Source organism: Pezoporus wallicus, unplaced genomic scaffold (genome assembly GCF_028554395.1).
Source record: "Pezoporus wallicus isolate ANWC-B61680 ecotype Strahan unplaced genomic scaffold, APGP_CSIRO_Pwel_v1 contig_11546, whole genome shotgun sequence".
Classification (NCBI taxonomy): domain Eukaryota; kingdom Metazoa; phylum Chordata; class Aves; order Psittaciformes; family Psittacidae; genus Pezoporus; species Pezoporus wallicus.
In genome coordinates this window covers 13,041-27,676 of record NW_026639324.1, presented here as the reverse complement: position 1 = coordinate 27,676, position 14,636 = coordinate 13,041, and the positions used below count along the sequence as shown (strand labels likewise).

General features: G+C 61.2%; 1 protein-coding gene across 1 annotated transcript; it reads left to right on the top strand.

Annotated features, from left to right (window-relative positions):
* Positions 1-8,566: 8,566 nt before the first annotated feature.
* Positions 8,567-13,013, top strand: CBX4 (chromobox 4). The gene is made up of 5 exons (XM_057414214.1): positions 8,567-8,774; positions 8,858-8,901; positions 9,630-9,695; positions 10,288-10,354; positions 10,798-13,013. Exons 1-5 carry the CDS (start codon positions 8,706-8,708, stop codon positions 12,124-12,126), a joined length of 1,575 nt encoding a protein of 524 aa, XP_057270197.1. The 5' UTR covers positions 8,567-8,705; the 3' UTR covers positions 12,127-13,013.
* The last annotated feature ends 1,623 nt before the right edge of the window (positions 13,014-14,636 follow it).

Below are 14,636 nucleotides of genomic sequence, written 5' to 3'. Positions count from 1 at the left end.
ACACAGTGCTCCCATGGGTGCTCGGCACATGGATCCCCAGCAGCAGGGGACGTGGGGTGGCTGCAGGAGGGCAGCAGAGCTGCTGCACGCGCTGCAGGGCGAAGGAGTGAGCTCAGGAAGCGAAGCATCGCTCATGCTGCCCGTGCGGATGCTGGAGTTCCCAGACCCTTCCCAGCATCCCCAGGGGAAACCAGGCAGTGAGCAGCAGCCTAAGAATAGGTGCCCGGGGCACAGAGAAAAGGGAAATGAGAAGGGTCCGCAGCTCACCAAGGAACAGCCCCCGGCCCAGCCGAGGCCCTGCCCAGCTCACAGAGAGGTTTCCCCTGCCCAGAGAGGTCCGTGATGCGGGGTCTCTCGGGCTGCAGGGCTCTCTGGACAGGAACACCCTGCTCTCACCGTGATGCTGCTTTGCCGCTCTCCCGTGTGTGAATTCCAACACCTTCGCCTGAACATCCAGCATGGAAAAGCACCCAAAGGTCAGGCACCAGCACCCGCAGCGCCCAGGACAATGTCAGTATGGGCCGGGACCTCTCTCCCAGGCAGGGGCAGGGCCAACTTGAGTCCTTTAGCTCTGTACATCCAAATGCAGGCAGTCCTGTCTATACACCAGTCCAAGGAGGGGCCGAGGCTGCAGGAGCCAGTCTAACCGGTCAGCCACCAGTGTGCCTCCCCAGTAGTGCTCACCCAGCTCCTGCGTGGCTGTTTCACCCTGGTGTGAGCCAGGAGCCCAGCGCCTGCTCTGCCCTGTACAGCACACGATGGACTTGCCGGTTATCCTTGAGGTGTAAGGGATGTACTCACTGTCCCATCCGCATCCCGGCACAGGGCTGAGCTGTCTGCAGCAGTGACCCACGCAGGGTGCCCGAGCCCCACAGATTGGCAGGAGCAGGGACATGGAGCGGGGACCCCAGCACTGTGATACGTGGTGGTGGCTGCTTCGTCTTGGGGCCCACGACCCTGCGGGTTTCAGTCTACAAACACAGACGGGCTCCCTCCCCCAGGCAAGCATGTCCTCCTAATGGGTTTAATGTAGCTGGGCTTGGGTTGCACTAAGCAGCTTCGTGGCAGGAGCTCTGCGGTGACAGCGCAAGGCACAGGGCAGGCAGCACGGCCGGAAAATCTTTGTGAAACCCTTGGAAGCAGCAGCACTCGGTGCAATCCGCTGCAGGGAAGGTGCCCGGGCAGGCGCTGGGGAACCTCCTTGCGCTGGCCATGAGCTGCGGCTGCAGCAGCCGAGGTGATGCTCGAGCAGCAGCAGGAAGGAAGCGGCAGCATCGCAGGGAAGGGCTGTGAGAGCTGCGCCGCTGCCTCGCTCAGGTGCAGGAGGATGGAAACGGCCTCACCACAGAGCCACACGCGCTTCCTCCCTCTGCCTGCACCGGCACAGCCTGCGCGCAGGCGGCAGCGCCTTCAGAGCTGTCGCACGCTGTGCGGTGGCTGCTGGTCACAGCCATGGATCAGCCAGGGGAGAAGCACAGGGGCAGCAGCACTCGGCCGAGTTGTGGCTGCCGGCTCCACCGCAGCAGCTCCCAGGTCACTCCCAAGGGAACCGCATGCCCGGAGCAAGGATCCTGTGGCCGTTTGTGTGAGGAGGGACACAAAAGTGCAGCCACAAACCCGCTCATTGCACGGACGCAGCACCAAGCGCCGGGAGCTGCAGCTCACTGTGCCACCGGCCAGGACGCCGCAGCCCCGGGGAAGGTGTCTCTGCCCGCGGCGGGTTGTTTGGACTGGGTGGGTTTTAGGGCCCCTTCAACCCAAATCCGGCTGGGATTCTGTGATTCCATGAGTTACCCGTGACCACGCACCCTTTGCCATGTGCCAGCCTCGCCATGTGCCATTCCCGGACCGCAGGCCAGGACAAGTGCTGACACAGCCCTCGCCTGCTCCTCTTCCTGCAGCTCTCCCAGCGGTCCCAGCCCAAACCAGTAATTACCACTCCTGTCTGTGGGCAATTACCCATCACTGCTCGGGGAGCGGAGGCCGCGGCATCACTTGGGATCAGCGCCACGGGGTGTGATGGCTCTGCCAGAGGAGCCGGTCCCAGCAGCGGGTGGTGCCCGCAGCACTGGTCCTGGCATGGGAGGGCTGCAGCTTCCCCTGCTTCCCTTTCCCTGCTCCCCATGCCCTGTACCCCGGGAGCAGCTCTCCACCACACCAGTCCCTCTGCCCTTCCCAGGCAGCTTATGGCAGCACCCTGGTGCAGGAACACTCTCCACGGCTGCAATCGCTGCAATCACAGCCAATCAACCTATCAATCAAGCAATCAATCCATCCATCAATCAGTGTCTGCACTTAACTATGTTGGCATGACCAGCACAGTTCCTTCTGTAGCTGGAGAAGGCTTCATGGGTGCTTGTCCCCGCCAGGAGGAGCAGTTGCTTGGGTGGGTGCTAAGGGAGTTTGAGCATGGGATGAGGCCATTGGGTGACCTCTGGGTGTGCTGCCCCCCAAGAAGCCCAGCTGAAGCCCCTTCTCCTGGCTCAGAGGAGCAGCCTGATGCAGGGTGAGCAGAGCCTGGCACTGCCATCCCCGTGGGTGTGTGCAGCCCAAGCTGGCTTTGCAGCAGTGTGAGTGGAGGAATCAGGTTTTGCTGCATGTGGCAGCTCCAGCAGTGTGTTGCTGCTGAGGTTCAGGTGGTGTTTATCTCCCAGGGGTGATTTGGGGACTGGTTTTCCCTGTGTTTAATGCTTTCAAAACAAACTTCAGGTCGAAGTTTCTGATCTTCTTTCAGTTTGCTCATTGAAATGTCAGATTAATGCTTCTGTGCTCCAGAGGCCCAGCCCTCCCACTGAAGCCATCTCCCTGGCTGCCTATGCAGAGTCAGAGCAACCTGAGAAGCTCCAGACAAAATCCTTCCCTGGAAGCTCCTGTAACTGTCCAGCAACTGCAGTTGCATCATCTGCCCTCATCCCACCATCAGACCACACGGGGTGAAACCAGTGCCCAGTGACTCCTTTGAGTGGTCAAGGCTTTGTACTAGATCCCAATCTTGGACCGTTTCCTAGAGAGGGATGGGGACCCTCCTGCAGGTGTGGGCTTTGACTCACTCCATTGGGAGCAGGTTGGTGGTTTTGCTCATTAAGGAGTGTGGAGGCCTGGCTCCTGCTTGCTCTGATGGGGGAAGTGTCTGCCTGGAGGCTTCTGTCCTTGCACCTCTGGTGTGAAACGAGCTGCAGCTTCTCCGCCTGGCTCCCAAGGAAAAGGGAATTTCTTGTTCTCCTCTGGAGCTTGTTGGAGAGTCACGGGGGAAGCCCTGGGAAGCCACAGGGGTAACTTCTTCCCAGAGCCTCTGCTGATGGTATTTCCAAACCACCACCTGAGCTCTGCTCTCCTCAGCAGAGCCTCCTGCTTTCTCCCGCTCTCTGCAAGGGGAGCACAGCTCCCATCTGCCTGGAGAGGGGAGAGGAAAACCCAGACTCACCTCAGGGCTGTTATGCCAGGGCCAGCCAGAGCCATCCTGGCTCCTGGGCTGTGCATGGGACACTGATGTTCCCTGTGCGGCTTCTGCTGCAGAGGAGCCTTTGTGCAATACGCTTCACTTGGGTTTGTGTCCACAATTCTACCCGACTCCAGTGGCTTCTTGTCTGATTCTGTGGAGCGGCTCCGAAGCGGAGCTGCCTGGGGCTTGCAGCCTGTGGGTGCTGTTTGTTTTCCCATGGGAGTGCATGGAGCAGACTGGAGAAGCGTGCTCACAACATCTCGGTCCTTCCACAGGGCTGAGCGGCTCCTCGCTGCTGCCACCAGTGACTGCAGCCTCATGGAGAGACATGCGCAGCCCCACTGCTGATGGAGAGAAGTCTCATCACTGCTCTTGGCTGCAAGGAGCAGCATCGGCTTAAGTGATACGAGGTGGAAGGGAGCTCGGAGCTCAGCCCTCAGCAGGGCTGCTCATAGGGCAGATGATGCTCACCGGGCTCCCTGCAGTAAGCAGGGGAAGAGTTCCCATCTCCCTCTACCCCACAGCCCCCTGCTCTCTTCCTGAGTGGGAATGCTTCCCAGTGTTCACCGCCGGTGCTCTCAGGCAGTTCGCACTGCCATGGGACACGGGGCAGGCAGGATCTGCTCCCATCAGGTGGGTGCTGAGCCCTGTGCTGTGGAAGGACGGACATGGCTGGGGACAGAGGGATTCCAGCGCCTCTTTCCTCTGGATTTCTCCTGACTTGCTGACTCTAAGAAGATTAAGGACAGATGGTCTCTGAGGCACCCATGCCTAAGGCTGGGGGTGAAGACACAGCGGAGAAGGGCCCTGGGGAAGGGGGGCTATTCCCATCCAAGTTCCCAAGGGATGGAGTCTCCTGGAACCTGCTGTTAGGCGCTGCCCAACCTGCAGCTCCATGGGGCTGGGCAGTCACCTCCTTCCGTCAGGGCTGCCCCGTCCATGGGGGCTTCCAGGGTGCCCGCACAATGAGCACCCCGGGTAACTGCCACGCGCACCCCGTGCCTCAGCCCCTGCACGGGAGCAGGCTCCATTGTGCTTTGTTGAAGCACACGGTGTACGGACACGTGCCTCATGCGGGGGCATCCTGCAGGCAGCCTCTCCTCGTCCGTGCTTGGAAGCGGCTCCAGAGAGAAAATCCACCCAGCGTGGCCCCGGCAGCGGCTGCAGCCATGCGCTTGTGAAGCCCTTTGGAGCTCCACGTGATGACCCAGTTCAGGGGGGTTTGCCTCTGGATTTTCCCACTGCTGCTGCCTCTGTGTGGGTGCTGGCAGCTCCAGACCCTGCTGCTGTGCTTGGGTTTAAAGCCACCAGCTCGTTCCGCACTGAGAGCCCCAGCCTCGAGCGCTCAGACCCTGCGAGCGTTACAGCGCCAGGCACCCCGAGCACCGGTTTTCTTCCTGCTGCAGGGTCTGAAAATGCTCGTGTGTGCTCCGCGGCCCTGGATGTTTTCCTGAGAGCACCGAGAAGCACACGGTTTGTGCAAAGGGGGTTTTGCTGCATTAGAAAGCCCGTTACACTGGGGGCAGGGCGCACGTCACTTCAGCTGCTGGAGTGAAGGTGCTGGGATGCTCCAGGGGTTTTCAGCGCCTGTGCTGGAGTGAATTCCAGCCCAGCTGCCAGCAGTTGTCTCTTCCCTCATCATCTGAACCAGCCCTGGCCAGCAGTCACTCAGCACCAGTGGTGGGTTTGAACCGTGAGGCAAAGGGGCAGCTTGTGTTTAGAAGGAGACAATAATTGCAAGTCAGATCTGCTTGTTCAATACTCTATTGACAGATTTGCCTTGGCAACCTGGAGCAGGGTTTCATTGTCTGCATCTTACCTCATGGCATCCTATTGATTGAGTGGTGGGTTTTGTTTTTGTGGGTTTGCTTTTTCCCCCTCCCCAAGCCTACCTACTCGTCCTTTTCTTGTCTCCAACACGGCGCTGACCTCAGCACAGGCTTTATTATAACCTGGTTTTCAAACTGGCCACAACTCCAGATGTGAACCAGGGCTGACAAAAGCAGAAGGGCAAACCCAGGAGCCCCATTGGCCATGGCTGTGGGTGACCAGGTAGGAGGAATGAATGGGACCAGCACTCCCCCCCTCCAAGGACACCCTCATATGAGTCACAAAATCTGTGTCTGGCCCCAGCAAGTGGCCTTGGAAGGAATGCTGTAACTACTCATGAATTAACTTTCTGTTCTTTGGTGCTTTGCCTGGTGCGATCCTGGCCCCCTGGGGCTCCAGGAGGAACCCTTGGCCCCACCAGGGCACCCCAACTGCAGCCTTGGAGTCATGTGGGTGGCACTGGAGGGTTACAGCTGAGGAAGAATTGCTGGTTTGAATTGCTAATAATGATACAGACTAATGAGCAACATCAGAAATGATGGCATGTGTAATCAGTGCGGCTGATAGCAGCATCAAGCAGGGGCGAGGGGAAGTGAGTGCCTCGTGTTTCAGGGGCAGAACCTGGCCCTGGCTCTGGGGTAAGAATTTGGTAAATTATGATGAAAACAATGAACCCAGCTCTGGGCAGGAGGAGGGAACGTGGCCAGCGAGTATCTGAGGGGAAGTTGCCTCTGTGGGTTTCCCAGCACCTGCAGGAAGCACATCTGGCTCTGGCTGTTGGAGGTTTTGTCATACAGCTGCCCCGGGGCTGCCCCATGCAGAATCAGGGCACATGGGGGGGTTGCTGGAGCCCCTGTGCTTGGTCTGTGCCCGCTCCTGGCATCTTCACTGGGCACAGGGCCCTGTGGCTGCTGATGCTCTGTGGGTGTAAAGGAACCCGAGACCTTGCACGGTGTGTGGCAGCCACAGAACGTGTGTCTGCCCTTCGTGCCTCCCCCAGACGGGCAAATCATAATCTGTGTGGTGTGAAACAACCACTCTCTTGGCTCCAGCAGGCAGCAGCTGGTTCTGGTTTCTTTAGGTTGGAAACTTCCTCTCCCTTTTCTCATCCCCGTGATATGCCCCAGCCAGTCAAGAGGAGGCAACAGTTGGAAGCGTTGCCTCCTTTCCTCATTTAGGGTATGTTACGTGGTTCAAATAAGGTGTCCTCTTTCGACTCGACAAAGGGGATGATGTATCAGTTCATGAGCTGCTGTTATCTGAGCAAGGTAAGAGAGAGAAAATCACCACCATTACAATCATTACTGTGAATCATGTGCAATCAGCCTGGTAACAGAAAGCAGATGAACATCCTGCAGAAGCCTACAGGACGGGAGCTGGCACCGAGCTGTGGGAGCCATGAAGCATTAAATGCTTTTAATGTTGGTTTTCGGTGTTGCTTTCACCTTTTTAAATTTATTTAATATTATATTTCATCAGTGACCTCTCAGCCTGCTCCCGAGGCAGGTTCTGCCGCGATGCCAAGGATGTCTGCTCACACGGTTAAAAATATATATGTATTTTATATATATACGCAGGCAGCTAGCCCTGCCCTCCTTATCTCCTCTTCCTGCCGGGGGCCTGGGAAGAGCCCAGCATTCCCGGCCGGCTGGGCCCGGAGTTGGGGATGAATTGCACCAAATCCTGCTCATCCCTGGGCATCCAGTTTTATTGCTAGCGTTAGTGGCTTGCGCTCGGCTTGTCTCCTTTGGCAACAGGAGAAGCTTGAAATGTCAAAGGGGAGGGTTAACAAACTCCGTTGGCATAAATTTCAATGGATGTGTGGCTCTCAGGAAAACGGTTAAGTTAAAAAATAGATAAAATAAGACTTTAAGCGTGGCCACGTGCGCTGCTTTGGGCTGCGGTTCACAATGGATAATAATTCTTACATTAAGCCCCCTCGGCCCTCCAGGGAAATCAAAATTGTAATATCAGTTTGCTTTTTATTGGCTCGGCTCCGCGATCGCGGCGGCTGCGTCTTTGTTATGGTCCCCGATGCGGTGACATTCAGCGGTGCCCCCGGGTCCAGGAGGGGACGGCCCCGAGGGAACGCGGCGCATTCTCGGGCGGACGGGCGCTACGGCCCGACCCCCGGCAGAGGACCCGCTCCGGGTCCCGGTGCCGCTCGGGCTCAGCCCCGCGGCTCCGGCACCACCGCGAAAGTTGCGGGGAGCGGCCGCTCCGTCCGTGAACCGGCAGAGTCCCGACGGAGAGGGGACGGCGGCAGCAGGACCCCGGCCCCGGGGCGCACAGGGAGCGGCGGCTCCGGTCCTCTGGCACCTGCGAGGACCGATCCCGGCCAACATCAGGAGCAGAGACCCCCGGGACCTGCCCCACGTTCGTTCTCGTCCTGCCCCGCGGGGGTCGGCAGCAGGGACAGCTCCCGCAGCGGCGGCGCGGAAGGCCCGGAGCGGACCGTGCCCTCGGCGGGGGCTCCGCACCGGGAGGTGCTCGGCTGGCCCCGCTCCACCTGCCCAGGGGTAGGAAGGTCGCTTCCGCTCGGCACCGCCACGTTTCCCGGTGCAGAGCAGGGAACGGCTGAGGCGTCCCCGCTGCCAAGCCGCAGCTCCGCGCGGACACGCGTGGGCCACAGCCCGCTCCCCGTCATCCGCTCGAACGAGAACGAGTGCGCGGAGCCTCCCGCCCCGTGCTCTCCGGTCCCCGCACGCCGCCGCCGTTTGCGGCTTCCGGCACCGGGCGAGGGAAACCCGTCGCCACCTGCCCGGGGCCCGCTTCCCCGGGGCGCTCCGGCCTTCCTGCAGCAGAGGATCCCCGCCGCTGCGTGGCTCGGGCCGTGCTCCCGCGACCACGGGGACCCTCCGAGCAGCGCCCGGCTCGCAGCGCGGCGAAGGATCCTCCGGGCCGGGCTAGGGCCCGCTGCGGGCCGGGCCCCGGGAGCAGGCAGCGGGCTCGGGCCGTGCAAGGAGTGGGCACCTCCGTTCCCCGCGCCCACAGCAGCCCGCGACGTGGCGTGGAGCCCTCCCGGGGGCGCATCCCCCGTGGCCGGACCCCGTGGGGAGGCCCCCGCCTGCTCCCCCCCCACCGTGTTGCGGGTTTCGCACCTGCCCCGGGGCTCCACCGCCCCCCGCGGGGGCCGTGCTGAGTCACGCGTGGGGCGGGGGCCGGGCTGCCCGCACCCCCCCCCCGCCGCCCGCCCCCTCCCCGCCTCGCTCCCCGGCAGGTCTGCGCCAATCCCCCGGCCCCGCCGTTGACGGGCAGCCGGGCCCGGGAGGCGCCGCCTCCCTGACGTCTCGCTCCGGGATTTGCACGGGTTGCGGTGCCGCGGCTCAGTGTCTGTCGGGTCGGCGGCGGGAGCTGCCGGGAGCCGGAGCCCAGCTCGGCTGCAGCGGCGGCCGCGGACGCCCGGCCCGGCGCGGCCCTTCCCGGGTGCAGCATGGAGCTGCCGGCGGTGGGGGAGCACGTCTTTGCGGTGGAGAGCATCGAGAAGAAGCGGATCCGAAAGGTGAGGGGCGGAGGGTGGCGGGGGGCGACCGGGCGGGCGGTGGGTCCAGCTGACGCCGTGTCTTTGCCTCCCGCGCTCCGCAGGGCAGAGTCGAGTACCTGGTGAAATGGAGGGGATGGTCGCCCAAGTGAGTACTGAGCGGGCAGCGGGGACGGGGCCGGGGCAGGGGCGGCCCGGCGGCGGGGCTGCGCCGCGCTCCGTTCCTCGGGCAGGGCCCCGGCCCGGGCGGCGGGCGGACGGGCAGCGAGAGGCGGCCGCGGGGCCCGGTGGTGGCGGCGGCGGGAGCCGAGCGAGGCGGGCAGGCGGCGGCTGATGTGCACCAGAAAATGGCTCCTTCCCCCTTTCCCTCCTCGGGAGCCGGGCTCCATATTGCAGAACCGAGCGGGGGGGGGGGGCGAGCAGGGGGGAAGGGGGAATAACCGCAAAAATAACCCGCAGCCCGGGCGGGCGAGCGGCCCCGGGAGCCCGCCGAGGCGGAGGCACCGGCGGCGGAGCGAGCGCGGCCGCTGCGGGGGCTTCGGGAGCTGCGTGACAGGGCGGGCGGGGGGCGCGGGGGCGCTCGGCCCGGTCCCTCCTCCGCGCCGTGGCCGCTTTCCTGGGTTCGGGAAAGGGGATTTGGAAAATTTCATCATGACATGCCTCGAATTCCTCCGGAATAATAACTGCGCTAAATAAACAGCTCCGTCCCCGTGCCGCCCCCCCTCCCCGCCCATCCCCCCCGGGACCCGCGCCCATCACCAACTCCCAGGCGGGCCCGGTGCTGCGGGCGGGCTCCCGGGCACCCCCTTGCCCGGGACCCCGGCCCCTCCCGGCGGGGCCTCGCGGCTGACGGCCGTTCTCCTCCCCTCTCGCAAGATACAACACGTGGGAGCCCGAGGAGAACATCCTGGACCCGCGGCTGCTCATCGCCTTCCAGAACAGGTGAGCGGCGGGCGGGGGGCGGCGGCTGCGTCACGGGCACCGGACGGGACGGGCCCGGGCTCGGGCTCGGGGGCGCGGCCCCGGCGGGGCGGGCGCCCGGGGACGCGGGTGACGCCTCCAGTTCAAGGTCCCCCCGCGCCGCGCTCCCCCCGCGCCGCGCTTCGCGCTCCCGCCGCCCGGGGACTCGGTGCGGGCGCGGGGAGGGGAGGAGGCGGTGCCGCCGCCGCCGCTGCGCTTGGACGGGCTGGGCTGGGCTGGGCTTTTGCTGCTGCTGCTGCTGCTGGGTTTTTTTCGCTTTCCGTGCATTTATTTCCTGTAGTCTTTCGGCGCAAGCTGTAAACTTCAGCCCTCGCCGCAGCGGCGGGAGGCGGGACAGCGCCTTCATCAGGCGCCGGCTCCCTCCGCGGGTCACCCGTGTCCCCGTGCCGCCGCCTCCTGCGGGACCCCCTGCCCGCGGGCTCTGCTTCCCCCCAGCAGCCCGGCTCCACCGGAGCGGGATGGTTGGGGTGCCCCGCGTGGGGTGCAGGACGGGGAGCAGCCGGGGGTCCGTGTGCCGCCAGTCGGACCTCACCGTGACTCCGTGTTCCCGCAGGGAGCGGCAGGAGCAGCTGATGGGATACCGCAAGCGGGGGCCGAAGCCAAAGCCGCTGGTTGTGCAGGTAAATGGCGTGGGAAGCCCAGCCCCACAGCACGGCCCCGTCCCACCCCTTGGGAGCCGGTTGCAGTGGGTTTCATCATGCTCAGGAGCCGGGCGGGTGCCCCGGGGATCCCCAGGCCCCAGTGCTGAGCTCATCAGGCAGCCCCAGCCCCGCTGCAGCCGGGTGGCATTAGCAGGCTGCTTGGCAGCGGCGTCCCGCTCGGCCCCTGTTCCCAGACAGCTGATTGAAGGGTGCTTTTCTTCTTTTCATTGCTTCATTAATCCGGAGCAATGCACAGCCTCTAAGTTGGAGTGGGTTGGGGCCGCCTGCGCCCTGTGATGCAGCATCCCGTAACCAGAGCTGCTGGATGGGGGGTTCACCAGTGCCTTTGGCACCTGCCGCAGCACTGGCACTGCGTTCTGCGGGCCCGGCTGACCACAGCCCCTTGCTTTGTGTTGTTGCAGCTTCCCTCCTTCGCCCGCCGCTCGAACATCCTCACTGGGCTGCAGGACCCGGCCGTGGACAACAGGCCAAAGCTGGATCTTGGCTCCTCTGGCAAGAGCCAGCAGCACCAGTATGAGCTCAACAGCAAGAAGCACCACCAGTACCAGCCCAATGGCAAGGAGAGCAGCATGAAGCACCAGTCCCACAGCAAGGGGAAGTACTACTACCAGTTGAACAGCAAGAAGCACCACCACTACCAGCCGGACCCCAAGATGTACGAGCCCCATTACCAGCCCAGCAACAAGGAGCCGCAGAACCAGACCTGCTTGGACAGTAACAAGAGCCCCCTGGTCTCTCACCCAGACAAGTGGACTCATAGCCCAGCCAAAAACCTGCTGAGCCCGGTGAAGAGCCTTGCTGCAGAGAGCAAGAACGGAGCTGAGAAGAACCTGTCCAGTGGTACTGGGCCTCCCCCCCGGGACAGGGTGACCAGCAACGGCCTGGGAGGCAAGATGAAGATCGTCAAGAACAAAAACAAGAATGGGCGCATCGTGATCGTCATGAGCAAGTACATGGAGAACGGCATGCAGGCAGTGAAGATCAAGTCCGGGGAGCCTCCCCGGAAACGGGCTGCGGAGGAGAGGACTCCTAAGAAGGGTGGGGAGGAGAAGCTGGAGGCTTGGAGGAAGCCAGGGGAGGAGAGGGTGGTGGGCAGCAACGCCCTGAGCAAAGCAGAGGATGAGGGCCAGCAGCCTGCTGTGGAGCTCGAGGAGAGTCCCCAAAAGACTCCCGTGGCCAAGGAGCTGCCCCTTCCTCCGGCAGAGCAGCCCCTGCAGCTCACCACCAAGCCGGACCTCGTGCCCTGGTCCCTGAACCCTGTGTGTGAGCACGGCCCTTCCTCTATGGGACTGAACCTCTCCAGCCTCGGCTCGCGGAAGCGGTGCCTGTCGGAGCCGCATGCGGAGCGGGAGCCAGGGAAGAAGCGCCTGACGTCGCGGAGCATCAGTGCCCCAACCTGCCTCAGCCCCCCGGCCCCCGAGCGGCCGGAGCTGCCCGCCCAGCCGGAGGTCATCCTGCTGGATTCGGACCTGGATGAGCCCATAGACTTGCGCTGCGTGAAACCGCGGGCGGAGGGCGAGCTGGCCCTGGCGCAGGTGAAGCCGGAGGTGCCACCAGCACCGCCAGAGAACCCGGCCACGGAGCCTTCACAGCCCCGGGAGGCCACGGAGGAGGAGGAGGAGGAGGCCGAGTCCCTGCAGGAATTCAAACCCTTCTTTGGGAATATAATTATCACAGACGTGACCGCAAACTGCCTGACCGTGACCTTCAAGGAGTACGTGACGGTGTGAGGTGGGACGGTGGCTGCTCCCTGTGGGAGCTGCCTGCACGCCCCGGGGGCCACTGGCCCCCCAGCCTCCCCTGAAGGTATTGGTGCCCCTTCCCCGGAGCCCGTGTGCCCCGTGCCCGCGCCGTGGAGGCCAAGCCTGCGGTCCCCGCTGAGGGGATGCCGGGACAGGGTCTGGCACCACGGCCATCCCCGCCACGCGGGGTGTCCTCGCCGCTGCTCCCGCCCCGCCATAGGGGCCCGTGAGGATGGGGCCCACCAGTTACTCAGAGTTATAGTATTATATTTTAACAGTGCTAACTTGTCGAGTGATTCTTGCTCCCGTTTGTACGTGGTGTTCTTGAAATGTATTGTTTGAGCTGAAAGCTGGTCGCTCTTGGGCCACGCTAATATATTTATTTGTAGGTATTTATATAATGAAATATAAAGCCTAGATTTATGGAGTCCCTAGATCACCTTATAAACTATATCAAATGAATATTTTCTGTTTTCCTTTTTAAGCATTCAGCATTTGTTAGTCTCGTCCCCTCCTTCCCACCCGCAGGACCATCCCTGGTATATATTTTTTGATACTGTACACATGTGGTGTTTCTATGTGCAAAAAAAAAAAATGGTTATCTAAAGCTAAACGAGCTATTATAGAAATTGCTGCTATTAGAAATGTCTAAACTATAAGCTTCCAATTATTAATTGCTTGAATGTAAATATTAAATGGAGATGTTGAAAGTGCATTTGATGTTCTGCAGCTAGTGTAGATCGGATTGCAGAGCCCGGTGGCTGGGAGGTGGAGCGCAAGCTGCCGGCAGCGCTTCCCGGTCTGAGGGCTGTGTCACGGGGGAAGAAATGTATCATGCAATCACTGCAAAGGACTATAAACCTTTACAAAACCCACTGGGATTCGGAGTGCGTTTGTTACCGCATATGGAAGCTGTCCCTGTGCGGGCAGGCGGTGGCTGGGGAGCTCTGGAGCAGGTACCTGCAGGTTCCAACCAGCTCCGAGGTTCCTCATGTTCAGTGTAGCTCCGAGATGTCCCCAGGAGCGCAGGCAAGGACATGCATCGTAGCGCATGGAGGTATCCTGTGTTCTCCTGGCAGCAAGGCCAGGAGCAGGGCTGGCAAAAACACAATGGGCTGCGCGAGGTCTGTGATGGGAAGCCTGGAATGCTGCAGGGAAGGTGGATCACCCAGTGGATGGGTGGTTGCTCACTGTCAGCCTGACACTGTGTTATCCCCAGTGCATACGGTTAGATGAGAAGTTGAACTTCTCTGGGAAAGGAAGATGGTCCAAATTCCACCAAAAAGAAGCCTGTGGATGTCTCAGAACTGGATTAATAATTGCTGGAGTCCACTGGGAATCCAGCACAGGGCTAATTAATTCTTTACAGCACGGCTCACGTGAAGGTGGCAACCTCGCAGCATGCCCACGGAGCCCGTCTGCATGTGCGTGAGATGCAGGACACAGCGCCCACTGCCCTGCAGATCCCCAGTTAGCATTCCCAAGTGGAGTCGAGTGCTCCCAAGCTCGTGTCTGCCCAACTGCCTCTTCTACCAGCTCTTCTCATGTTGGGCCTTTGCTTGAAGTGGATTTCTCTTTGGCAACGATCTTAATTGAATTACTGTAATTGATGGCATTTTGATGTCTATGGACAAGGGCCTCGAGCTTGTAACAATCAGAATTGGTTGTTTTGGGTAAGGTGGACCCTGCTGTTACACCAGAGCTGAAGATGTGGGCGAGTTGCAGAATCTAAACCCCTGTGGTCGTGGCAGGTACTGTTTCTGGTCTGGTAGAGCTCAGGTCTGTTGCTTGGTGACTGGAAAGATGGCTCCAGGTATTTGGTTAAACCTGTGTGTGTTGGCAAGGTCAGCACTGACAGCTCGGCTCAGCTCATGATTCAGTTGATGCTCCAAAGTCAATGGGAACTTGTGTAGTACGTTTTGTGCCTGTGATTTCCCCCTGCCTGCATGGAGACCCCAAAACCTGATTGTATGTGCACAGAGAGCAAGTGGAAATAGGTAAATTCTGATTTGACATTTTGCCTGCTGGCTGTGCTGAATCTTAAGAGGGTTTTAATCAACTCTGTGTGTCACAGCGACTGTGTGAGTGCTGGGCAGAGGCAGTGGCAGTGGATGAGGGTGCTGGAGGGTGGGTGCTGGGGCAGGAACCTGGTGGTGCCCAGTGGTAGTTTGGGGGAAGCGTTCCCCGCTGCCCCAGGCCTGGCTGGCAGAGCAGAGGATCAGAAATGATGCATTTCCCTTGATTAATTAAGCTACTGGTTATCTGAAAAACAAAAATGGCATGGGAGAGAGACGCATGCTCAGAATGCAAAATGTGATTTGTGAAAGGGGAAGCGCTGCTCCGCAGACAGCGCAGGAGCCGGGCACGGCCACTGCCAAGGGGAACTTTTTCCTTGGGCAGACAAAGGTGGATGCATCCATCGGGGTTTCTCACGAGCAGCAGGATGTGTCTCTGAGCAGAGGGCTTGCAGGTGCCTGCGCAGAGCCTGAGCATCGCTG